Source organism: Semicossyphus pulcher, unplaced genomic scaffold (assembly GCF_022749685.1).
Source record: "Semicossyphus pulcher isolate SPU_LCO1_2020_fin unplaced genomic scaffold, fSemPul1.0.p SCAF_7, whole genome shotgun sequence".
In the NCBI taxonomy this organism is placed as follows: Eukaryota; Metazoa; Chordata; class Actinopteri; order Labriformes; family Labridae; genus Semicossyphus; species Semicossyphus pulcher.
Genome location: NW_027211748.1, coordinates 10,014,403 through 10,040,411, shown reverse-complemented (window position 1 = coordinate 10,040,411; position 26,009 = coordinate 10,014,403). Strand labels below are relative to the sequence as shown.

Below are 26,009 nucleotides of genomic sequence, written 5' to 3'. Positions count from 1 at the left end.
TCCTGCCGAGGAGTCTACAGCCGTGATAACAGCCCTGTTAGGGCGCACTTAGAAGAGCCGTGCTTTAAACACAACGTTAAAAACAGCACGCTAACTTTCTGACTTGATTTAGTTTGGATGAAAAGTAAGATGAGGACCACAGTCATGCAAATTCATTCTCTGGGAACCGACAATATTTACACAAAATCCAATTAATTATAACAAAGATAATAACTGACTCCAGACCTTTCTCAAGAAAGGTTTATAGAATAATAGACGCGCAGACAGTCAAGGCCTTAAACTGACGAGTAGAAATAATGAGGTAGAGAATGAAGAACACGCACGTAACATTTCGATTGTTGTCAGTAATTCTGCGGCAGCTCAACTTGTGTCAAAGTCGTCAGAAGAGCAATAAGGAACATATTGGTATTCTTTCTGTCGTTGCAACAAGAGACGCGACTGCTGCAGTCTGCTAATGAGAGAGGAAAAGTAGACTGAGAACGGTTCTGACACTAGTGGGTGATTTGCATATTGTAACTCATTACATCTATCATGTAGCCCATTTTTACTTAATGTGAACGCGCCCCCTCTGAGTCGGGCCTGGAAACGAGCGCGACTAACGTTAAATAAGTCCGGCACAACAATCCCAAAGAGCTGCAAAGGCTTCATGAAACCCAAGTGGGCCCTTTAGCGGCGGCAGGTTGAACGTATCACTGAGGCTCGCCGCAAAAGTGAAAGCCACTGACTGTAGCTGGGCGGCTCAGTTTTCATGGACGGACAGACAGGAACAAAAGGATTACTTAGAAGAAATGTGAACAATATGACATGCTGGTTACAGTTTATGGTTATGGATTGGCTCATATTACAACCTGTTGACAGGCTCTCTGTGTGTCCTGTGCTGCGTTTTGAGCTGTAATGTGATATGCTGTGTGAGAAGGAGGAGAAACGTTGGTTAGGGGAGTAGGTCACACGAGACACACTAGAAATAATAGAATGATTTGTGTGCAAAAAAGTAAGCTAAAAATTAAATGTCCGTCTGCATCAATAAAAATAGTTCAGCAGAAGCCTGCAAGAGAAAGATAAGAGATAATAGAAGACGCACAGTAATAGAGAGAAAACTTCTCCCTCGGTTCGGGACAGCCACCACGATAAACCCATTAACCTTTTTTCTTCATAATGTAAAGCGGATAAATACATTCAATGCATATTCCACAGGTTTATAAAGAACTGCTCTGTTAAACAGCAGAGTGTTGTGTTCCAACACATCCAGAAAACCATTTGGGTATTAAGCTAATAACCGCGCCGTTCAGGGAACGTTTAACACAATGCTGCTCGGCCCAGCTGTCCTTAAAGCATGTTAATTAGGGAAGGAATCAATTAAGGCGCTGTCGCTGTGGAAACCACAGTCGGCCCGTTGTAGAATTGTTTGTTGGCTGCCGTCCAATGCAGTTTGTGGGTTTGTTTTGACTATGTCAGGGCTGCAAAAGTGCCAGAAATGGCTGTTCGTTCTGTTTAAATGTCAGCTCTGCAGGGTCATTTCCAAAGTAACATGCAGGGAACTTAACCGTGGTATTCCAACAACATAGTGGAGAAGCAAATTTCTAATTTGCCCTTGGAGCTAAAGGGAGACGGATAAATATTCCTTTTCTTTAAGAATGTTGAACGCACAATACGCAGCGAGTCTCTCTCTCGCTCTCTATCTGCTTTCTGATAGAGAAAGAGTGTTGCTGCACTGAGGACCAGCTCTGGGTTTCAATGAGAGACTTAAGCAGTTTGTTAAATTGCCTTTTTTTCATTCATTTTTCTATCTTTCAGAGAGAAGAAGCAGAGCATCAGTTCACACCCAGTATATACTACACTGTGGAAGTTAATTTCTAGTGCAATAATAATGCTATGAAGACGGTGTTTACTTGCACTGAATGACTCGAGACCCTACAGATGAGGAAAAACATACTTGTCATCATAACAATAACCTTTCAAAGACTGGTTGTCTCGGTCTTTATATTGTAAATGGCAGCAAGTGGGCAGATAATATCAGCAGCAGCAGCCTTTATGTAACTTACAGAGCAGAAATGTGCTCCGTGCTTTTAACCCCATGAAGACATGTCTTTGTTCTCAGTTTCAAACGTTTCTCCCGGACATGCGAAACAATGCTGCTTGATTAGATGGAGCTTTACTGTAGAGCTGCCTTTTCATATGCTTTCAAATGTACAACATTAGAGCTGTTAAAGGTTGGTCCGAATACAGTTATACACCCACCTTCTGTAACACAGGTCAGAACTAAACTAACATCGAAGGGCAACCTATTGCAATTTGAATGGTACTTTAAATATGATGCAAAAAAGCAGATAACTGTAATTAACCTTTCTAATGTACTTTTTCTGATGTAGCTGTAATGTAGTGACCTCTTTTAAGTTTCTTTCAGCTTTAAAATGATGTCCATGTTCAAAGCAAAGCCCTGTCTTTTCAGTGCTGAGGATAAGACGCCAACATCAGCATCTTTTACTCGATACTGAAACTTTTTTACCTTTCAAACTGCCTTTTTTCTTACTGTGCAAGTCCTGTCAGAGTTTGTTTAAAGATATAATCTCTAAGATTTTCATGTAATTAAAGTCTGTTAAGTCACTATCTATCACTGAATGAGGTAACACAATGGTGATTGAGCCTATGGCCCACTGATGAAAGCCTTTATATTTGCAGTATTACAGACTGGTTGTCCGGCGCCCAGTTAGTGACGTGTTTTCCATCAGCCAGCAGTGGTTGGTCTGCCAGAGAGGGTAGGCGGAGCTAAGCGGCTGCTTTTCCGGCCTCTGCAAGTGTTGCGAGTAAACAGTAATCTACTATGGCTGAACAAACAAAGAAAAGATGGATGACTACAGATACAACTTCAAAAATAAGTGAAAATCCAAAGAAAAAGAAACAAACTCGACGCTCAGATGAAGCAAACAGTGTAAAAAGGAAAGCGACCGTCAGCGAGGAAAATCAAGAGTTACAACCAGAGCCACCCGTGGACGTCACACATTGTTTGGATATCTGGGAAGTGTGCACCTGCAGTTACTGTTTATCACCATAGGTGGCGCCAAAGAGAACGAAACTGAGATCTACCACTTTAAGCTATAATATATCATTTAACTGGCCTGGGTGCAGCCCCTCCTGAGGTTCTGTGTACGCTGAAGAACATCAGAGAAACACTTATTTTTAACATCAAACTGCTTTATTTTGTCTTTTCAGCCATTTTAAAAACAGATCTTTCATTTTTAAGATCAGCAGACTTCTGGTGATAATTAGCCTCTTGCAATAAATTGCGTCGGAGACGCCGATATTCAACGCGAATCTGCTTCATTCCATTTTTATTTCATAATTTTACTTCTTTGCTTACAAAAACAAGATTCAAGCCTTTGAAATGTTTTTCTCCATGAAAATAAACCACATTTTCAAGTTTAACTAACGAACCATCTGCTTCCTTCAGGCTTCCGTAATTAGCAGGATACTGGCAGCGTTTTCAAATTACATATCCCGTCAAAAGAATAGAAAATAAACACAAACGGAGTAAGGGGACAAAGGAGAGGTACAAGGGGCGAGGGGCTGAAAGGAAAATGCTAATGAGTTTTAATTCCTCTGAAATGTTCAGACAGGAGGACTGAGTTTGGAGTTGAAAGCAGTCGAGCGGCTGAGGGTGGACGGGTTAAAAAAGCAAGATGCCAGCCTTCATACTCAAAGCGTTCCTTGAAATTACTCCTGGCATCCGAAGACAAATCAGGTATTCCAAAAAGGCTTTGAATTAAATCCCAAATCATGAAATATTTTCTAGTTCTCCTCTCGCCCTGACAACTCATTCTCCTGTCTCTTTCTTTTCAAAAGCATTCCTCAGTGCGAGGATGATGGCGCAGGTTTGGGAGCATCAAGGGCTGAATTCCTGCATGTATTTGACTACATCCCAGTCGCGTAAAATCGGTACTGCCAGGAGTAACAGATCACTTTCTTTTAGAGTTCGGAGGAAAGACGAGCATGAGTGTGAGAGCGCGTGTTTGCAGTTTGACCAGGAGGCTACTGCTGATACATGTTCCAGTCGGTGTGGTGAAATCTGATTATGAAATGTATATCTGGAAACCACAGATAAAAATACTGTAAGCTGTGTTGGTGTGTGCGAGGGAAGTTTTTCTTCCCTGACAATTTTGAACAGCATCACTTCATTGAGTGCACTTGTGGTTAAACTGCATATGTGGACATGGAGAGGGGAAACCTGGAGGAGACTGAAGGAAAAAGTGACACTCTGAAAGTCTGCAGAAGTCCTCCAAACTTTTACATGAAAATTGCTTCAATTTTCTCGCAAACTGTACCGACTTTCAGTGCTTTTATGTAAAAGCAAACTTCAGCTTAGAGACAGAGTAAATGTGTGCCGTGTCTGTGTGTGTGTTCTCTCTGTCTGCATCCCACTGCTTGTCCAAGGAACAGCAGCTAAGAATATTTCTCAGGTATGTGTGTGAGAGGGAGAGAGGGTGATAGAAGGTAACAGACAGATGGAGGCCTCTACGCTGAGTGACAAACTAAAGGAACTATAGATAGCTGCACTACTCAGTCATCCGTAGCTGCTGACCTGGAACAGATCTGACCTATTGTCTGTGTGGATTAATGCTGCTTTTTAAAGTCAACCAGCTCCCAGACGCTTCTTAATTAACGGAGAGCCGATGACTGACTGGCTAAGTAAGCTCTGGACTGGACAGAGATGGTCGACGTTTGTGCGTTGCCATCAACAACATGGAAAATGAAACCGATTCAAAAGTCAATTTAAATTCAAAGTCGTAACAAAAATGCGATCCAAGTACTTTTGGGTTGTTGTTCTTTTCCAGGATTTAAAGATGAAGCCAGTAAAAACTCTTTATCCGAAGATGACAGCCAGATCTTTGCCTTGTTGACTTTTAGATTTGAAATCCATACCCCGCTGAAGATAACGAAACAGATTGCTCACCACTACCTCACACAAAAACAGACTTTATGCAGTTATCCTTCTAAGACAAAACATCAGCTCATGCAAAAATAATACAAAAACCTTCTTCTACATTTGTGTGGAAAAACTCCCTCAATGACCACATGCTCCTCCGCCAAGAACCATGCAAGCATTCAGAATGTTATTGTGAGGATAAAGAGGTTTCCTATTTCTTCATCTGGACCTGCATCAATAATGCATATAGGCAGATGTGATTTATAACAGGGATGGGGCATGAATTCAGAATATTTGAAGAGTCATTCATTTATAAAGAGTCGGAGAGTTGATGCGACTTAAAAATATTTTTCTATTGGTTCTACCGGCGCCTGGTTGTTATGCGGCACTACTGCCAGACGGTGGTGCATCTGAAAACTGTTTTCTAACCGCCATTAAATAACAAAAGAAGAAGAAAGCATTCGCGCCAGGTGTCGGTTAAATGGGTGTGGCGGAGATTTCTGCAGCCGTCAAAGAGATCTGTGTGAAACTCATCTGAAAAAATAAACAACAATGAGGTCAAGTGCAAACTTTGAAAGGTAAAACTACTATATCATAAGTCTACAACATCTATGCACAGTATGATTCTCACCGTAAAAAAAAAGATCCGCATATGTGTATAATATAGGGTAGATGCACAGTTTATTAAACCCTGTGTTATAAAACACAGGGTTTAATAAAAAACACTGTTGTGTTGTGTGTTTTTTTGACGTGAAAATAAAAGCATCAGTTGTGAAAAAGAAAATCGCTGTCTCTTTCTCCTTATGTAAGGATGCGCGCATGGGGGGAATCATGACTCATCCTTAAAGGAGCAATTCGCCCCTGGAAAAAGCCACTGTCAGTCAAAGCTGGTGTTCTCTGTAATCCATAGAAGCATTAATAATTGAAATTGGCGCCACAGCTGTGGAGAAAGTTGTACAAACAGCTCGTGGTTTCGCCCATTCTACATTCCTACAACACCCAGCGTGCATTGCGCCCCTCCCTCTGAAAGGAACGGCCCAGCGAGAGACGCTGGAGTGAAATACTACCGTTTTCGCTGCAGGCAGTGGCTCAGAGCGGTACAGAATCCAAAATACGACAAGAATATACCGGTGGATAATCTAAAAAAACTTCGGGTCTGCAGGTCTGACGATTTTGAACGAGACATGACATCGGAGGCGGGTGTCCTAGATTGAGAAAGCCAGGGAGCTTGCTTCTCCATTGGGCCCTTGAAAACCTCCGCCAGACTACGTAAGACGTGTCATCTGGGGAAGGTTTTCCAGGGCCCATTGGAGAATTAGATAGCGTCCTCCAAAAGGCACAGCGCTAAATTAAATTTTTTTTAATGGCATTAGCTGCCCATAATAGTATGATAGGACTGAGGTTGAAAAAGGACGAACTGGCCCTTTAATTTACAAAGAAGGACCAAAGGAATGTCTCAGTCACACGCCTGATTTCTGAGCCATCAAAATATTGAGTCTTTTTGCAACATCAAATTTGCCAGATTGCTCAGAGTAAAATTACACAATGCTCCTTTAAGTTTGGTTGCAATTGTAAAATGCAGGTTGTACATCATTTATAGGAGGAGAATAGAGCAAAGCAGCTGACTATATGTTGATGCTGAATAGTTCCCGGACTGAAACATTTGTCTTAAAGCAGGAAAGTGTCAGGAGCAATGAGACAAAACGAAATGGCGACACGGTTTCTTTTCCTGCAACAAAAACTCCCTCATCACTTCCTTATTTGCCAATGACCAAAGTCTCCACCAATTTCCCCGAAATCAGTCTGAAATCTCAAAACACAAACTTCTTTTACTTTCAAAATAAACATGTACATTTCCCAAGAGCTCTGACTGATACTTGGAACCTTCTTTAAACAATAGCAGAGAAACACACCCCTGCGCTACAAGCTCGTACAAGCCGCCTCTCATGCTAAATGTTAGTGACACTTTATTGGCCACGACCTCATGTAACCCTCTTGAGTCAATCACAGCAACGGACTGTGGCGTTGAGCTGTCACACCCTGCTCCTCTCAGGCACAGACTGAAGCAGATTGCTTGTGTGCGTATCTACGCGCCCGTAAACTTCTGTCTGGGAAACGATGGAGATGTTGTTGAGAAATGCGTGACGGTTTGAGCGACATCAGCGGTTTTCTGAGAGCGTGTTCCAACAGCTACCTGGCTGATGGAAAGTCCGCTGCTGCGTGAGATGTGAGGGTCAACGTCAGTGGAGGCTGCTGCTGGGAAGAAGAAGCCTTAGAGACTTCAAACTGGGCTTAAGAAGCTGGAATAAGGCAGCGGCAGGAAAGGAATTCATGTTGGTGGAGTGTTACAGAACATTACTGATCTTAAAATCCACATGTCAGGTCTTTGCATGTGACTGTTTTAACTTATTATAAAGGAATTGTTAGGGATAGAGCGTCATGAAAGCTGCTTACTTGTAGAGTAAAAACAAAATCACCCAGGATAATTGATGTTAGATTTATGCAATATTGATTAAATTCAATCCAAATGGGACCATCATAATCAAAACAGAATGAAATTATGAAATCAGTGCCAATATCCAGCCCTAATTGAGAACATTTTCACAGGCCATCAATTCAAAATGAATAATTCACAATCCTCCTCCTGGCTTCATAATACTCCCTAAACACGTGATGCCACAGGAGCCTGTAATCCCTGCTGCAGATAACCTTTGGAGCACCATGCTTTGACTTGATTTAACCAAGAGCCAGAAACAGAAACAGGTCACATATATTTTCTCTTTAATGGAGCTGAAACCTATAAAGAGAGTAAATGTGACCCAATGTGGAAGAACCAGCTCACTGCTTTTTCAGCAGCTTTGCATTTAATTATGTTGATAAAAACACGCTACGCTCAAACTAGAGTCTGGATCGGGAAGTTTGGTAGCCCAGCTTACAGCCAGCCGTGGGCAGTGAGACTTGCTGTTGCCGTAGCGTTGCCACAGCAGCGGCAGCAGCAAAGAGCAGCAGAGCTCCTGCGAAGGCCAGCTCCATCATCTCCTTCAAGTGGAAAGAATCTGTCCCCTCCCTGTGACGGGCTGCCAGCTCAGCCCGCGCTCTCCCTTCATCCCTGGACTCCCCCTGCCTCTTTAAAGCTCCAACCCTGTCTGGCTGCTGCAGGCGCTGCTGCAACATAAAAAGGGACATGTACTGTAAAGGCATATTGAAGTCACGAAAACAGACTTTACGAGTTTAGATAAAACTGTTTCCTGCTTTAATTTAGCGGGCTTCTAACTGTAACGTCCTCACAAACAAGACGACACACAAAGTCCCTGCAGCAGCTGATAGATCCTTGGATTGACTGGATGAACAAAGAGAATGTGCATTTGCGTGTGCGTCGTCTCTGATGTGGAACCTGGCCGGGACACTGGCCAAACCAAACAGCAAAGCAGCAGTCAGTCTTATCAATCACACATAAAACTGCTCTCTTTCCTTTCGCTTTCGTCTTCTCAACTCTCTATCCAGCACAGATTTCACTGTTTTTAATGATGCCGTCTGTGTTTGTGTGTGCATGTGTGTTTGCCAAAGAATAATAAAGAACATAAAGCATGAGAATGATCGCCTGGGTGTTTTTTTCCCCCCTCTTTGCACAGCTCTGCTTGTTGCCACCGACTTCTGCATTCACCGGAGTGAAAATTGACAAAGCGACAAATGATCTGGCGTGATCCTCGCGTGGAAACAGATAGACCATTGTAGGGAGATCCACACCCAAAAACAGCTGGACCGATGGCCGCGGATCAAAATTCCACTTTGAAACATTTATTGTCCACATTAGCGATATTTACAGGCAGAGAGACAGAGCGCGAGAAAGAGGAAAGCTAGAGAAGATACACATGGGAGGACCATAACTTGGCCTGCTCACTTAATGGAGCATTTTATAGGAGGTCAAGAGATTAGGGCTTTTCCTGTGTGTGATTGTGCGTTATTTCCAGCTTTAGCTTTAATTCCCATGCAACTCGGTAGGATGCATCGGTCTGCTTTCAGCCTGCAAACCTGTCTGCTGCAGGTTTGTGTGAGCTAGGAACGTGCTGTGTGTGCTTTACATGCAGGCAACACACACACACACACACACATTATGTATGCGGCTCTGAGTGCGTTAAGAGGAGAATACCCAGGGTAAATGAGGGGTCAGAGACTGCGATACATCAGCAGCAGTTTCCCAATCCTCTTAGAGCAGCCGCGCTCTGGCTCTAACTACTCTCCAGTAGGTAAAAATATACAAGTCTTAACCTCGCTAATCCCGGAAATGGAGGTTATTCAAATTTTGGAACAGCTCAGATTAGGGATTCATAGAAATACCTGTAATGCCTCTTTAATCAAAAAGGAGAATATGAATGCTGTTTTGAATCAGCCCACTGTGAGTGTTTTTACCCTGAAAATAACAGCGCAGACTAGCTTCAAGGATGAAAGAAGACAGACACCTAATTGTGCTTCAAACAGTGACACCGAACTCCACATTTAACCCTGAATAGGCTATTTACATCAGTCTTCAACACTTCTAAAGGATTGACTTCTCAAAACCTGCGCTGTGAAACTGAAAGTGCGTGGTTTTCTCGAGGGTAAAGGTGCAGGTACAAACACATAAAGACCCAAATGATGACTGTGGAGACATTTGTTTGATTAGTGCATGAGAGACGTTTCTGTAAATGCATTATTTAACGATGTTTCATTCGATTAAGCTTTTTCTTCCTGTCAAGGCCAGGTTTTTATTCTCAGACTGCTGCTGCCAGACTCTGACTTTGTCCTGCTGTTTCACAACAATAAATGTAATGTTTAAAGGAATATATTCAATTCAAGATGTAATGAGGGATTCTTTACTGGCTCTTTCCTCTCAGGAGGTTCTGATTAATGCCAAACACCTCAATGGCTGCTGAGATTTCTAAAATGACAGAGCTGGGCCCGCTTTGTATATTTGCTGGTAATGCCTTGTACGCCCACATCCCCTGAACTACCCGCTGTGTGCAGTGCAATTGGTTTAATTTCTCAAAGATCTAAGAGAACAGCAGCGTGGCCTTTCTAGCTCACTATGGCAGAAACTACTCCTTTAGCTTAGCCACACAGTGATTGCTAATCACTTTTGCTCTGATATCCAGTTGGCTGCACTTGTAGGTCACTGTAGTGCTAAGCGCCATCTAGAATCTCAGCTGTAATAGTTATACACTTAAAGGGGGGCGAAGCTTCATATTTCATCCTCATACAGCCTCTGCCTGAAACGACTCAGTCAGCTCTGCCTCTTTAAAGGTATAATAAGTAGGATTTTCCTACAAAAATAAAAGATTAACTTTTACAAATATAATAAAATCATCACTTATGGGCCTCTATACGTGTCTTGGTGAGTGTGTGTGCAGCCCTTGTGAGACCCTTCCCTCTGCATCCATTCTGTTGTTTTGCTTTGCACGGGACGTTTTCAGGAGGGGCGCTGTTGTGGTTCCCTGAGCCAATCATAGCATATAGGTGAGTGTGGGAGTGGTTCAAATTAGCAACTGGGCCCCATTCAGACCGGCAAACATGGCGAAAGAGCGATGCAGAGTTGGACTTCTTTCTATTGGATAGGTGCCTCAAACCGGGAAGGACAAGCTAACCGGCAGTTAGCATGCTAGTGCAAAGGTAACTGGCGGTTAGCATGCTAGCTAGCGCAACGGTAACCGGCGGTTTGCATGCTAGTGCAAAGGTAACCGTGATGCTGTCGGTGTTAGCTCGGCTGGGTGGGCGTGTTCTCGCACGATAGAGTGAGAGTGAGCTTCTGCTTACGAAGAGCCCAGGAGGAGGGGCCCAGTTTGAATGTGTTGACAAAATGCAAGGGAAAATCCTACTTATTATACCTTTAAGAAACCCCGCCCCTACAAGCCCACTTTCTTCTGATTGGCCAGCCCTCCCAAAGCCTGCTGAGGCTGCACTTCATGACGTCCCAAAGAGCAGCGTGTAGAAAAAAATGTGTGAAACCTGGCGTTCACAGCAGCCTGCAGACTGAGAGGAGAAGCCTGGAGATTACTCCAACATACTTTTACCTCCAGATTTGAAACTTCACCCACGTTTAGTCTGGACATCTAACATTGTAACATTATATGTATGTCTTAAAATGTGAAACAGCATAATACCTCCTCTTTAAAGGTTAGGTTACTAACAAATGATGCAATCAGTGCAATCACTGAGGTGAGTCAGTGCCTAACCACGAACAAATCTAAACTGTATAGATGCATCATGTCTGAACTACTCCCTCCTGATTAAACTGCAATTAGCTTTACTGCCTAAAAGACACAAAGGGTGTCCAATAAAGTTTGTAATTTGGAGAGGAATCCAGATGGGCTTGCCAAAATCAATCTGAAAATGAACCTATTTTGTGAACTGACTGGCCCACCTGGAAGTGTCTTACGTAACATCTCCAAACATCTGTTGAGGCCTCTGTAGCGAGCATGAAGAGAGCCAGGGACAAGTGTTTGCTTCGGAATGTAGACAACAAGACAGGTGACATCATTATGCTAAAATGTCTCATATGTATTAAGGCATTTTAATTGATGTGATTTCCTGTATTTTAATATTCTAATGACAAATAGCTAACTGGATGTCTGACTACAGGCAAGGTAGACAGAAAGAGAAAGTACCTTTCTTAGGACCTAAAGAGATTAGAGAGGCGGGAAGGCATTTGGGGGTTTTATAACATTAAAATTAAGGAGAACAAAATCACTTTGTATAAAAGTTCAGAAAGTAACCAGGGAAAGTAGCAGCCAGAGTTACGTGTCAAAAGTCTGAAGTTGAGTTCAGATGTGAGACATTTTGAGCAAATATTTTCTACAGTTTAATGTCCGCATACTGCAATTATGTAAAGCCATCCATGCAGCTGTGAGCCCACAAGTGCTAAAATATATTTCTGCATTTGTGGATGTTTAACTGTTACGAACGTACTGTACCATTAAAATCTGTCCACATTATCCAGTCTAACAATCTGTGATCCTTTTTGCTCTTATCTGGCACAAACACAAAGCACAGCCAAGCTTTGCCACCTGGTCTAGATTCAAGGTACGCTTTTCAACCCTGTAAATGTCAACAGGACACCTGTGCAACTCTGCAAAGTTACCATGACAACAAGGCACTTGACAGCGGCTGTGCACAATGGGATGCTGCGGTCTGACAGAAATGATCGTGAGCTGTCAGTGGCAGACAGGTGGACAGTCTGGCTGGGGGATAAATGTGTGATACAAGGTGCACATGAGGAAGAGAGGAAGGATATGTATGGATGAGAGGAGGAAGGAGGAGATGAAGGAAAGAGGGATGGTGCGGATGATAAATAATGTGGAAATGGCAAACAAGTTTTTAAGGTAAATTAGAGAGAAGGTTCAGCAATCAAATAGGAAGCAAAAGGGTAAAAACAGGAGAAATTATAGAAGGAAAGTGAGAGATGTCTGGTGCACTATCAGAGGGCATAATTTTCAGGGCAACAAAAGGCGCAGGCAGGCAGAGGGGAACTGAATCCTGCTCCGTTTGTCTCCTCAAATGGCCTCTAGGGACTGTGTGAAATGGCCCTTTTCTTCTTGGTCCTTTTCAGCTCTCAACCCCATCTACATGACAAACAGTGTCACTTTGAAGCTGCTTGTGTCATCTCTGCCTATCTGTCACTCACTCCTGACCTTTTGCTCCCGCCTCTCATCTTTCTCTTTTTTCTTTCTTTCGGCAGTAATTCACTTTTTTTTTTTTAGTCACTTTCTCCCTTTTCACCCTCTATCCTTTCAGTTTACCTTTTGATACCTGCTTCTGCGCTCATAACAAGTCTTTGGATGTGAGAAAAATGGCAAGGACATTTCAGTAGTTCATCTGTGTGTTACATTGTTTGAGGCATACTAATTACAGAAAAGCCACTTCAATTAAAACTGCAGTGGTTATATAAATCTTCATTTCCACGTCTGACCTGTGTCGGTGTCATTCTAAAAACTGTTCTGAAACAACGACAGAAAAACAGCCTGTAGTTAACGCTCAAGTTTGTATTCACTCTTGATGCTTCATTAATTTAACTGAATGTTGTTATCCATTTTAAACAAGGCAGCAGTAAACAATCAGGACGGTAAACAATGAAGCCAATCAGTAACAACATTATCTCTCCTTGTTTAGGCATGTACAGTAATTGCAGCGAGCTCCTCGGCATTCAGTGGTGTCTCATATATCAGGTGTGAAATATGGAAGAACAAACCAGTGACTCAGTCGCAGCCTTAGGCCAATCCCATGTTAAAACACAGAAAAGTATGTATTGATATACATATATATTGAACTTCATAAGAGAGGAAATGCAATGCAGGCCTACCTGATTGAAGCGCTCCAACCGCTCCTTCACCTCAGCTAGCGTAGGGTTCGGGGTGCGAACTTTGACCTCAGGGTTTTGCCTCTGGGCGTGCAGACCATTCCCAACAACTCTGCCTGTGTAGCTGTGAGGAAAAAGACACAGTAAGTTAGACACTTAAAAACAAAACAGAAGAATATATAGTATTAAACAGAGGCAGAAATGTGGTAAGACTGACAAGAAATGCTTGCACACCAGCATTGTCTTTGTGTTATTTTGCTGTATTCTGAGATTTAACGTGCACTACAGTACTGTATGCATTTGTTACCGCGGGGGCCTTTATTGTTGATTTTTTATTGTTATATGTAACAATGTGTAATTATACTATTTCAATGACTACAATGGATCTGGGACTCAAGCTTAAAAAATAAGATGTAATTCTGCTTTCACTGTTGAACAAACTAAACAAAAAGCCAAACAGAAACAAACATCATGTAGTCCATCAATGTCTGTGTTTACAAGTCTGCCAACTGAACCACAGTAATTCTGCAGCATAAACTAAAAACCCATTAGGGCCTCATTTGTCAAAGACAAAACACAGAGCATGAAGCACGGAAACTCCATTATGCAAAATGTTTTGAATGAGCATTGAATCAATGAATGAAATGTGGTTAAAAAGCACTTAATGCAGCTTTTATGTTCCTCTGTGATTGAAAAAAACTATAAATGAAAATATGAGTGAGCACAGGCCTGAAAAAATTAAATTGAGAGACATGGTGAGCTGGACCCTTTAATCCCTGACTTCCTCCGCGGGTCTGCAGCTCGGCAAGGATTATAGCTGTTGATTTTGTCGGAGCTGTTTTTGAGCTGATGTCAGGAAGGCGAACATTTCTACCGGCTGCCCGATGTTGAAGGGAAGTGTTTTAATTGTGTTCTGTTGTGATGAATGTTGTACCATGACATATCAAACTACTGTTAAGGCTCTGGAATAAAACCATTTGACATTTATAATTTGAATGGTAAAAATGTTAGAACCCTGGGATGTGTATTGTTTTGCAGAGCGAGCGAGCACTGCAGTGCTGTGTGTGAAAAGTCAATCTAGGAAAACAGACATTTCTTTCATGTTCAATTTCCTGTAAGCATTCAGAAATGTGGCTCTATTATGTGTTATTGCTTTATTCTATCCTCCCTGTTAAAGGTCATGGTCAAACACCACCATTTATTAGCACTACCTAATAAAATAAAGTGACTGGTACATTAGTGGAAATTATACAACAGTTTGTAACGACATAGTAATCTGATTGGATAAGAGGCATACCATGAGTGCTGATATACAGTACATCATCACTGGGACTTTTCACTCACATTGTAGCAGACTGTGTACGTCCGCATTGACTAAGCTGGTGCCTCTGCATCACACAGCAGGCTCTTATTTCACTGGCTGATGATAAATTAAAACCTACAGATAAATGTGCATGATAAAAAACAGCTGATCTGTGGTAAGCTGTAGACACAGAGTGCAGGAGAATGTTTGGGTTGCTTGGCAACAAAAGTCTAGTTTCAGTTAAGTTGTGTAGTTGAGTTGGTGGAGCAAAAAACAATCTGTCGTTGATTTTCACTTTTTTGTACTATTTGCCGCGTGTGTAACTGTTGTATAAAAGCAATATCACACTCGAGGTTGTGCTGTTATACTGAATATAAGCACAGCTGTGATTATCTGCAACTGAATCACAGCCGTGCTGATATTCAATCAGTACAACATCACTCTCAGGTGATATTGCTTAATTAGTCTTCATAATGGACCTATTTGAATAAAGACTAAATTGCCAATAACCATTTTTTTCATAACATACAAGCAAATTAACACATTATTGCTTCTAGTATGTTAACAGTGACCACTTGTAATTGTTGGCTGACTGCCGGGGGCCAGCCCTACACATGGGTCTGTAACTGACTGAGTGACTGACTGAGTGATGGTACTTTCAAAGCCAAATAAAGTTTAAAAAAAATATAAAATAAAAAAACAACAACGGCCCGGGAAACACTTCAAAATAAAAGCATTGTGTACAAATGAGGGGAGTCAGAATTCCAGAGCAGGCTTTTACTTTGAAAAATCATACCGGAAGTGTTGACCTACTTTACTCTCCATGCCTGTGACTTTTAGTACAGGAAGAGATGTTAATATTGCAGTCAGAGATCAATAGGACTCATCACGATTCATTTCAACACGCAAGCCTCCTATTCTCTACATTTTCAGGGCGCGAGGCGCGCGAGATATGTGCGTGTCACGCCAGCATTGTGAAGACTCATCTTATTTTCATGCATTTCAAATGAAAATGAACACGTCCCGCAGCTGTCACGCAGACGCCACGCTTCCGGTGTTGCCCACAAAAGTGCACATTGACCTGATGCGGTCAGCCACATACTAGGTTTGGACCTAGTCTTGTTCTAAAAGTGATAACTGAGTAAAAACATCTAAGAAACGACTTAGTACAGATTTTGGGGAAATAATAAGACAGCAGCCTGTCGTAGAGAAGTGCTGAGACACTATGACCTTTAGAAGTTCATCAATGCTTTACAGCGAAAACACACTTCAAAGCCCATTAATATTACAGAGATCACCTTCTCTTGACTCGCTCTCTCACAGAAACTGCTTTAGACATCTAAAGAACAAACACATTCACTCACCCCGCTCCCACCCCAGGCTTATCCAAAATATTCAGGCTACCCACCAGTCCCCGGTGTTAAACACCAACAGGAACATACAGTGTGTTTTCTCCCCCACAGCCATCACACTGCTATTCAAATTAATTTGAGAATAATATGTTGATGCTAATCTTCCATGCGTGGAGGATTTATCAACATTGGAGAGGAATGACATGTACTGGCATCAAACCAATTCCACAGGCTGTACAAGGCTAATAAAGTGATTATGGATTGTGTAAGTGAATATGTTCATAAGGATGGGTTTATGTGGTTGTGCGTGCACACACTTGCAAGTGTTCATGTGAATATGAGCGGAGGCAATCATAAAAGTGCTGAACTTGAAAATCTCGGGCGTGTGATCTAAGCAGTGTCTTGATAAGGTCTGCGCTCCTTTGGCTTGCTGAAACAGCGCTTTACACAGCAGACCCATAAAAATGCTAAAATTTTCTCGCTTAACCCTCTGCCGCGACACATCACTTTACATCCCCTTCTTGTTTATTCCCTCCTCCTGCTTCCACTGCTTGTTTCACTTTATTGTATCTGCAAAGTGGATCACCCCCCGACCCCTCCCCCAGCCTCACACACACACACACACACACACACACAGCAAACCAGTGTCTGCTTTGACAACAATTGGAGCTCTTAATTGCCAGCGGCTCTGAATCCTCTCATGTCAAGATGGAAACAATCGATAGCCTTTGGACTTTCAACTTCCCGCCTCTGACACAAATGATAAATTGAAGAATCAAACGGCTCCCTAAGCAGCGGTTGAAAGTCGGGGGCCTGCGTGTCCGCGAGCGTTTGCGTGTCTGTCTCCAGGCTTGGCTTGGGATAACTGTGTTGGCGCGGAAGTGAGCTCATCAGATGGGATGCTAATGAAAGGGACGTGTCAGGGTGCGTTTGGCAGCATGCTATAGGCCTGGAACATTTCACTGCCGGGGTATGTTTGATATAATGTAGGGGACGTGACTACTGACACAGCAGGGCGTCCTGGAGCTGATTACCTGATAGGCCGACAATTAATGCTGCACATTTCTGGACGGATGTGAGGCAGACATCAGATGTTATGAGAAGATTCCTGGCAATTGCAACAACACACTGTTTCAAAAAGCTCTCACTGTATAGCAGAAGATTGAGTGCCCAAATACCATCTCCCTTTGTGTGGCTAATACATGAATAACGCTTCAGTCCGTGCTCTCACACATTCAGCTTTAACAAACATTCAAAATGACTACCTACACATGTATGACTTCTGACTCATAGCTCTCTGACTCCTTTCTATGGAATTGACTCATCCCCCCGTGAATGCCCAATTGATGCACTTTCCTAAAGGCAAGCCTTGTCTGTTCTCGCCTTCCCCTCTGCCTGGAGCAACTGCTAGCAGTGACCTCCACTCCCCGCTGCTGACCCCGAACTGAACCGTCTTGATCTTTCGGAGGCCTGCAGGAATGCTCGTGGGCTGCAGGGCAGAAAACACAAATGAAATATTCATCCTTGAAGGTGCACAGGGAGATAACTGAAGAAGAAAAATTTTGAGTGGACTCGTGTGCGTGGACATTTTTTGGTGTACATGCTGTAAACAAAGCTCGGCTATAGCATGAATAGTAACACTTCAAGGCCGAGTAAACATGTGATGAAGGGTGTTTAGAGAGGGTCTGCTGAAGCTCAGTGAGGGGGCGTACTGAAGATTCGCCCCAGGTAAAGTAGATTGTGGTTCTCTTTTATCTGTGCTGGGTTCTTGGCGGATCATCGAGGCCTGGCTGGAAGGTTTAATGAGACCACAATAACTCACCAGGGATTCAATTAGCTAGGTTGCATTTCCACATTCTCCTTCTTCTACAGGGAAACTTGTTGCTGCTTTAAACAAATACGACAACAAGCAACTAAAAACTAGAATTAATCTAATATGTATGAATTAAATCTAGTATAATAAGAGACGATCATTATAAAATAAACATACAGCTGGTAGGCCTGTTGGATTGTAATCTGTCTGATTGTCTAATTGCATTCATACTGCACGCTGTCTGCAGAGATCTTTGCCAGGATCCCAACGGATAATGAGATAATCTTGAGTATCTGCCAAGGAGACAAATGGCTGGACATCATCTCTGACATGATTAAAGGCAGTTTTGTTGATGTTTTCGACATGCCTCAAAATCCACGTCATGTTTAAAAGGCACACAGAGGTTACATACCGGGCTCGGGGCCTTTTTACATTTTAAGTCAGGAATTTTAAGTCTGTGCAAAGCTGATGTGGATCTTTGCTTCAGTAATCATCGTGTACTCGCTGAAAATGAGTTCAATGCTCTGATGCAGTGTATACGCAGGATGACATCATTACACAATATAGAAATAAACTGAGGAATAGTGTCAGAAAAATCACTCGGCAGCAAGTAAAAAATGAACTACAATGGTCCTGACAGGTTCTTAAAGGAAAAATCCACCCCTGGAAAAAGCTGCTGTCAGTCACAGCTGCTGTTCTCTGTAATCAATAGAAGCAATAACATTTGAAATTGGCGCCATAGCTGAAGAGAAAGTTGTACAAACAGCTCGTGATTTCGCCCATTCTACATTCCAACAACACCCAGTGTGCATCGCGCCCACTCAGAAAGGAACGGCCCAGTGAGACACGCTGGAGTGAAATACTACCGTTTCGCTGCAGGCAATGGCTCAGAGCGGTACAGAATCAGAAATACGACGAGAATATACCGGTGGATCGTCTAAAAAAATCTTGATGTCTGCAGTCTACATTTCAAATCTGACGATTTTGAACGAGACATGACATCTGAGGCGGGCGTCCAAGATTGAAGTGTAGTTTAGCGAGCTCCCTGGCCTCCGCCAGATGATGCGTTTTACGTAGTCTGGCGGAGGTTCTCCAGGGCCCACTGAAGAAGTGGATGGCGTCCTCCAAAGGCACAGGGCCAAATAGCATTTTTTCTCCTACCATAATGGCATTAGCTCCCCATAATAGCATGATAGGACTGAGGTTGAAAGCTGCAAACTGGCCCCTTAAGAATCTGTACGTCCTGCATCAGTGTAAAGCAGAGCTGTAGAGGCAAAAACATCAAGTCAGCTGTATCTCAGACGAGTCCTCAAGTTGAAAATCATCTTGCACCAAAAGTCAAGACTCACCTTGAGGCGATGTCTCTGGCAACGTGGAGGGTGAAGAAATACGGGAACATTGTGCATGTGTGTGCGTGCGTCTGTCAGCAAGGTGTCATTACAGTTCAACAGCATGACATTTAAAGAGGGAAAAAAAGAACCATCTGTGTTGTGCAAATGAATTACTAACTACTATTGACTGAAAATGTAATCCATGATGAATTTTCAGCCGTGCTTCCTTGAATTTCGCCCCTGTACCAACTATTCACAGCGTCCCTTTGTTTCACTTTTTAAAAAGGTTTGATGTGATTCAATATTTGTTTTTTAATCAATAGAAACAAAGTGTTTTTTGCTCATCCAAAAAGATTAGACGTGAAACACGGTCACGTTTCATGTTTTGCACTTTTCATATGAATTGATTTGGATGAATGACACGAACACAAGGCTGAATCAGAGCACGCTGAGGAGGGGAAAGTGTCAATGAGTAATGATTAAGAGGAGAAGAGGGTGTTTTCAGTTCACTGAGCGTGTGTATTTTAGTGACTGTGGGTGGTACTATTTCAGCAGAGGAGGGCGTTGGATTAGAGCTGGTGGTACTGCTGTCAGAGTAAACAGAAAATTGTTAGTTCATCATGATTAATAAAGGCCCCCGCCACCCTCCCGGCTGTTGTGGGTATACAAGACTGAGCATGTGTTGAGTCCTGTGATTAATGCACAGTGGGTCATGCCAGCTGTAGTTTTTAAAGATGTCATCTTTGAGGCTTTGGACTCTTTCTGCATCTTTCGTGGAATATTGTTTGTTTTTTTTCCTCACTGCTGTTTTCCTCTTTTTGGCTCAGAGTCGAGAAGTGTCAACGTTTTGCATCATGTATTTCTTCCTGCAGAGCAACAGCAGTAAAAGAGGTTTTTCATTTTACACACAAATACCACAAATGCCATTTATAACTGAAAACTATTGGGCATAGTAAACACTAGTAAAATGAGATTATTGATGCTGATGTCAACAGAAACTAGCTGCTTCCACTTTTAAAATAGATGTCTCTTGAGGTCTGCTGCACATATTTCCAGAGAACGGGTGCTGTTGACCAGTCCAGAATAAATTGTAATTACACAGTACGCGCACTTTGAATGACATTTTATTCTTCTTTTCATTTCCTTTTTCGTTAAATGAAGCTTTAGCGAAAGTTCATTCAGGGAAACTATATTTTACTCGCAGGGCCGGTTGTTTATTCCTCATAAATTCTCCTCTCAGGCATGCTCACTCACAATTTCCTGCTGTCAGTTGTCTGGGCCTGTCAGTTGAGATCAACTGTTCTCATCAGCTGATCACATCTATCCAGTAGCACCGGGACACACCCTCATTGTTAGGCTTTTATATTGCTGCTGTCTTTTTATATACGACTTATTTTTGGGGCCAGTTTCATCCATGCTGTCCTCATGTGCCCCCCTCCAACTCCACATCACCGTCCATCAGCTTCAGCATTCGCAGCAGAGGTCAACAGCAACCACCTCCACCACCAGTGTCGATAACAATATCTCCATGGAGAGTGCCAGAGAATTTCTGACAGTATTAAATTACCACATCATCCAATATAATAAACACGATTGTTTTCTTCATTTACTTGTCTCTCTTGATTAAACTGGGTATGTCTCTTTTACTCACACAGCACAAGTGTAGAAAAGCTAACGGCAAGTTAAGAGGTCTTTAAGTGCCAAAACAAGACCTTTAATAAAACACAGACTGTACTGTGTACAAAACTAATATTAGCAATGCAGTCTAACCTATGTAGATGAAGTAATATCGCTCCTCAAGCCAATACTAGAGCATGATTAATATGAGATTTTGAGACAGATACATATATGGCGGCTGATTGAGATTTTTTGAGCTGGAATGAAAATAGACTGTAGGTGAGAGGGTCATTCTTGAGATTTTCTCCAAAATATGAATAATAGTAGGCATAGTGTGAAGGTCGGCTCCATTGCATGTGCTTGGGATCATGCGATTCGCATGCTTTTCTACACTGGAACGACAACATAAACAGTGTTCCGTAATTGATGATACTCCTCTTCTTCTCCTTGTTTTTGAGGTGCATTACCGCCACCTTCTGCTTGGGAGTCCTACTGCAAGTGTACTCGGGTATGGAACCAAATTATTATGTGAAAGCTGACCAGCTGTGGAGAGCAGAGGGGGGGCAACCGTACTCGGGTACTGTATGAAGCAATCGTACCTAATGTGAAAACCTCCTAATATACCTATTCTGATTAATCTGTAATAGGTCAATAAAGGTCGTCAATATTGGCCTGACTCTAACCTTTGTGTTTCGGTGATCGGATGTTTCCTGTTTTGGTCTGTGACTTTGTCTCCTGTTGTCATTCGTTCTTGTTTTTTAGTTTTATATTTAATTGAATCGGTGTTCTTGTCAGTTAGTCTTCTTTAGTTATGTATTTCATATGTGTTTCATTGGTTTGATCATTTCCTATTTTACTTTGTCACCTTGTCTCTTGTGTTGATCCACTTCGTGCCTTTGTGTGTTTCCTGCCCGTTTGATTGTGTGCCCTGCCCTTATTGTTTTCACCTGCCCCTTGATTGTCTCACCTGTGTCTGATTAGCCTCACCTAAGTTTGTTTAGTCTCTGTGCTCCCCTGTCTCTTTGTAAGTTTGTTGTTTGTCATTCGTCTTTCGTCTACCCTCTCTCCGTGTGAATTACCTTGTGGGATTTCTTGTGTTTTTGCGTGTGAGTTACCTTACTTTGTTGGATTTCTACCCTGGACTTATCTTTGTAAGCATTTTGAGTTTTGCCTCTGTATCTTTTGTTTGTATTAGGCTTGTTCAGCCATTTTGGATTTTGCCTTTTGTTACTTAAACTTTTGTTGTTTTTAGTCTGCACCTGGGTCCTCTACCTCTTTTGTTTCACCACAACTGTGACAATTAGTCGATATAGGATGACAACATATACTGCTCACTGCAACACTAAGCCAATAACCCTGTAAAATAGAGCATAACAAGTTTCTCTTCCTGGAAAAAAGAGGACCTGAAGTCACAAGTGAGGCCAGTAGTGAGATGAAGGGAGGGGTTGAGTAGATGTTTGTAGCCAGTTAACTTTACGAGCAGCGCTTGGACATGTTGAAATACTCTGAACAGGAGGTTTTGTTCTGAAAGGCCAGACTGTTCTCACACACACTGTGAGCTTAGCAGCACTGTACTAACACTGAGCACATGAACAGGCAACTGGTCAAAAGCCACTTTGCAAACATTTAATCAACATGACATATATGCACATGCTGTCCCGTGGACGGTAAACATGAACATGTGCAAACACATACATGATGTTACGCAAGCCCGTTCCCTGTAATGCAATGTGAACGTACACAGAGCACAGACACAAGCCCCTGTGGTGGGTCTGAGTTTATCGTATGGTTCCCATGATAAACACATTGGAAATAAATATTTTAAACATCACTCAATACACAAAACTAAGCACCGGCAAATTATTTGGCTGCTCTTATAGAAGACATCTAAATTCCTGGCTGTATATACTGTAGCTTCCTCTGTAATGAAGACATTATTACAGAGGGAATAGTCAGATGATAAATGTAGATGTAGATACAGCAAGCAAATCAGCAGAGGTCATATGCAGGGCAGGCAAGCTCAAACAGGGCGCTCTTCTTTCTCGGCTCATGTCTTCAGTTCAAGTCCTCTTTCTTCTTCCTCTCGACTTCCCTGCCTGCAACCACAAGCTCCATTAAATTCTGTTTTGTCTCTCTTTGTTCTCATAGCTGTCTTCTTTAACCCAGCTGGTAGCCACATGAACACGCTGAACGCCACTTGTAGCTGCAGTCGCTTGGAAGTCCCTGCAGTACCTGGGGCATGCAGTCTTGGCTTCCTTCTACTCTCACTCTCTTCCAACAGCTCTGTGTTTTTTCCCCCCCTCTTTATCTGCCTCCTCCTATCTTTTGACTTCACCTTCCTTGTTCCAGCTGGCAACTTGGGGATTTGGAGATGAAACAAGTCTATGGCGAGCCTTGTTCCAGTCAGACACAGAGCTAATGGGTGTTCAGAAGGACTAGAACACTCTGGATGATGAGGCTGACTTTGAGAAGAGCTACTCTGACTTCAACAATGAGAAAAACTAAAACAGATAATTTACTGTTGTTTTATTGAGGATTTGATTTCTGGTTTCATCTGCTGACAGTCGAACTTTTGACTGTATTTCTCAGCAAACAGACTTCAAACTATTTGTCAAAACTTTGTGAAGCTCCCAGTTAATCTCTTTAAGAGCTGAGTCAAGCTTGCCGTGTGATTTTGTAGACCTGGCCGGAAGCCCAGTGGGCCCTCTGTCATGCCTCTTTGCAGCCTGGCGAGCTCCTGTATTGAGTGATGAGTCAGACATGTAGGCAGGGTCAGGGAGGGTCGCAAATATAAAGAGCAGCACAGCCACTGGAGTCATGCTGGCAACTCGGAACAAACTCAGAAACACAGTCAGCTGCTGAGGCCAGCAATCTAATCGCTCATGTTTTGAAGTTTGTTGGAAACTGTTTGGATGATTTCATACTGACTAGCTGTTCCTTGTGCTTGGGAAGTGACTGCGTGACGAATCATGAGATAAAGTTGAACTCTGTAAACTCGCTGTGCCTTCATAATCACTCATCTGAAGTTCATCTAACTCTGTCCTCCTCGAGACGGGAATGCTGATGTCAAAGATTTGCCTTGAACTTGCAATATTTTACCCAGAGCAGTGGTTAGCAAAACGTTTGACCTGTGACTCCTTCAAAGAAAAGGAATGTTTGCTTGGAAAGTCTTATCACATGCATTTATCACTAATGACCAGTTCAACTAAACTTCTTTAGAAGGGGGGTATTAAGCCAATTTTTGCCAAGATTAAGATTTCACTCGGTGATACCTGTGGAGTAGCTTAGCAATAATTTACAGTTAAAAGTTTTTCTCACACTGGTGCTCTGTGCAGGCCCTCATACAGCCCCTGCCTGAAACGACTCAGTCAGCTCTGTCCCTTTAAGAAACCCCGCCCCTACACGCCTGCTTTCTTCTGATTGGCCAGCTCTCCGAAGCCTGCCAAGGGGCAGAACCACAGACTGTATAAAAAGATGGACGACATGACAGCTCCCTAAAAGTGAAGCCAAAACATTTTGAGCGCCCCCTGCTGACTGGCTGCAGTATAGGTCATAAAGCCCACCTCCTCCATGTTAACAGATGGGACATGAGTCAAACTATAAAATTAAAATACATACATTTTTTCTCAAACATGGTTTCTGTCATTATAGTTAGTTCTTATCATGCTGATTTATGTCCAAATGTTCATTTTTCTGACAAGTTTATTTAATTAGTTATTTGATGCTGTCAAAATGATGATTCACAGCTCTATTGACAAATACGGCTCCTGCAGCCGATCAGTTCCTGTCTATATATACAGTCATTGGGCAGAACTCCGTGTACCCTGTGGCCGCGTTACAGAGTTGTCGACAAAGAGTAAACTTCACTTTTTCCGATTTGAAATGAATGTCTGCTGCTCTTGTCCTTTGGGAAAGTAAACACTGATGTCTTTCCTTCACAGCCAAAGAAACTTTCTTCAAGACATTCTTTACCAACTTGACGAGCAGAGCCATTGAGGAGAGTGAAGTGAAAAAAGTTTCAGAGGCAGACTGAGCTGCTTGGTGGGCGTATCCTTGAACTGTGCCAGGGGCAGGAAGTTCTTCTGTGTCTTGGACAGATGCCCAAATATAGAGTTCCTCCACTTTGTGACATCATAAAATGAAGCGTCTGGACAAGTCTATCTGAAAGCACGGGTTCACAGCAGCCTGCAGACTTTTATAGCAGGAGATTACTCAAACATACTTTTACCTACAGATTTGAAACTCCACCAACTTTTAGTGTGGACATCCAACATTGTAACACTGTTTATGTGTCTTAAAAATGTGAAACAGCATAATACCCCCTCTTTAAAGGTATAATAAGTAGGATTTTTCCTTGTATTTTGTCAACAACACATTCAAACTGGGCCCCTCCTCCTGGGCTTATCATCTCCAGACGTTCACTGTCACTCTGTCGTGCAAGAACACACCCACCCCGCCAAGCTAACACCGACAGCATCATGGTTACCATTACCGTTAGCTTAACCTACCAGGTTTGAGGCACCTATCTGTCCAACAGAAAGAAGGCCAACTCAGTGGCAGGAGGGCTCAGGGAACCACAACAGCGCCCCTCCTGAAAACATCCTGTGTAAAGCAAAACCACAGAATAGATGCAGAGGGAAGGGTCTCACAAGGGTCTGCACACACACTCACCAACACACATGTATAGAGGCCCAGAAGTGATGATTTATATTATTATATTATTATTTATATTATATTATATAAATTTATATTATATTATGTAAAAGTCTATATTTTATTTTTCTAGAAAATATCCTACTTATTATACCTTTAAAGAAGATAAAAACTAATTCTTAAAAAATGTTGTGTTTGTTTTGTTTTGTACTCTCTATCACGCTAATAATCTTGCAACCTCTTTTGGCATACAGGAATCAGGAGTTGGGAACCACCAATCTAAGAGGACATGTCCTTTTTTTGTCAATGATCGGTCTCGACAATGTAACATAACCGTTCAACAGGCAGGTTTGTAACTCCTGTTACACTGACTGCAGGGTTATGTCATTTCAGCCAAGATGAAACATTTCCGCGCAGGACGTTCACCTTAATGCATCTTTCCACTTATTGTCCCGGACTTCACCTGAGGCTCGGCACCTGTGCCGAGCCGGCTATATATCTGTCTTTATGGCGCTGTGGCCCAGTGAAATATGGCTGTTTATGGCGGTGTGGTTGGGTTGGAATTACACACCACTATGTCGGTCTAAACTGCTTTGCCACTTCTTAAGAGGTCCCCGGGTGATGTTACCAAGACCAGGCTGGTTTATTGAGTGGTTGCAGTGTAACAGCTATATGGTTGAAGGTCCAATG

General features: G+C 42.5%; 1 protein-coding gene across 2 annotated transcripts in view; it reads right to left on the bottom strand.

Moving 5' to 3' along the window:
- LOC138611703 (glypican-5-like) overlaps window positions 1-26,009 on the bottom strand; it is a 101,484-nt gene that overhangs the window by 22,802 nt on the left and 52,673 nt on the right. For both annotated transcript variants that reach the window (XM_069684902.1, XM_069684903.1), the window contains one exon: window positions 13,254-13,374. In XM_069684902.1, coding sequence (XP_069541003.1) covers window positions 13,254-13,374 — 121 coding nt within the window. The remainder of the gene's footprint in view (window positions 1-13,253; window positions 13,375-26,009) is intronic.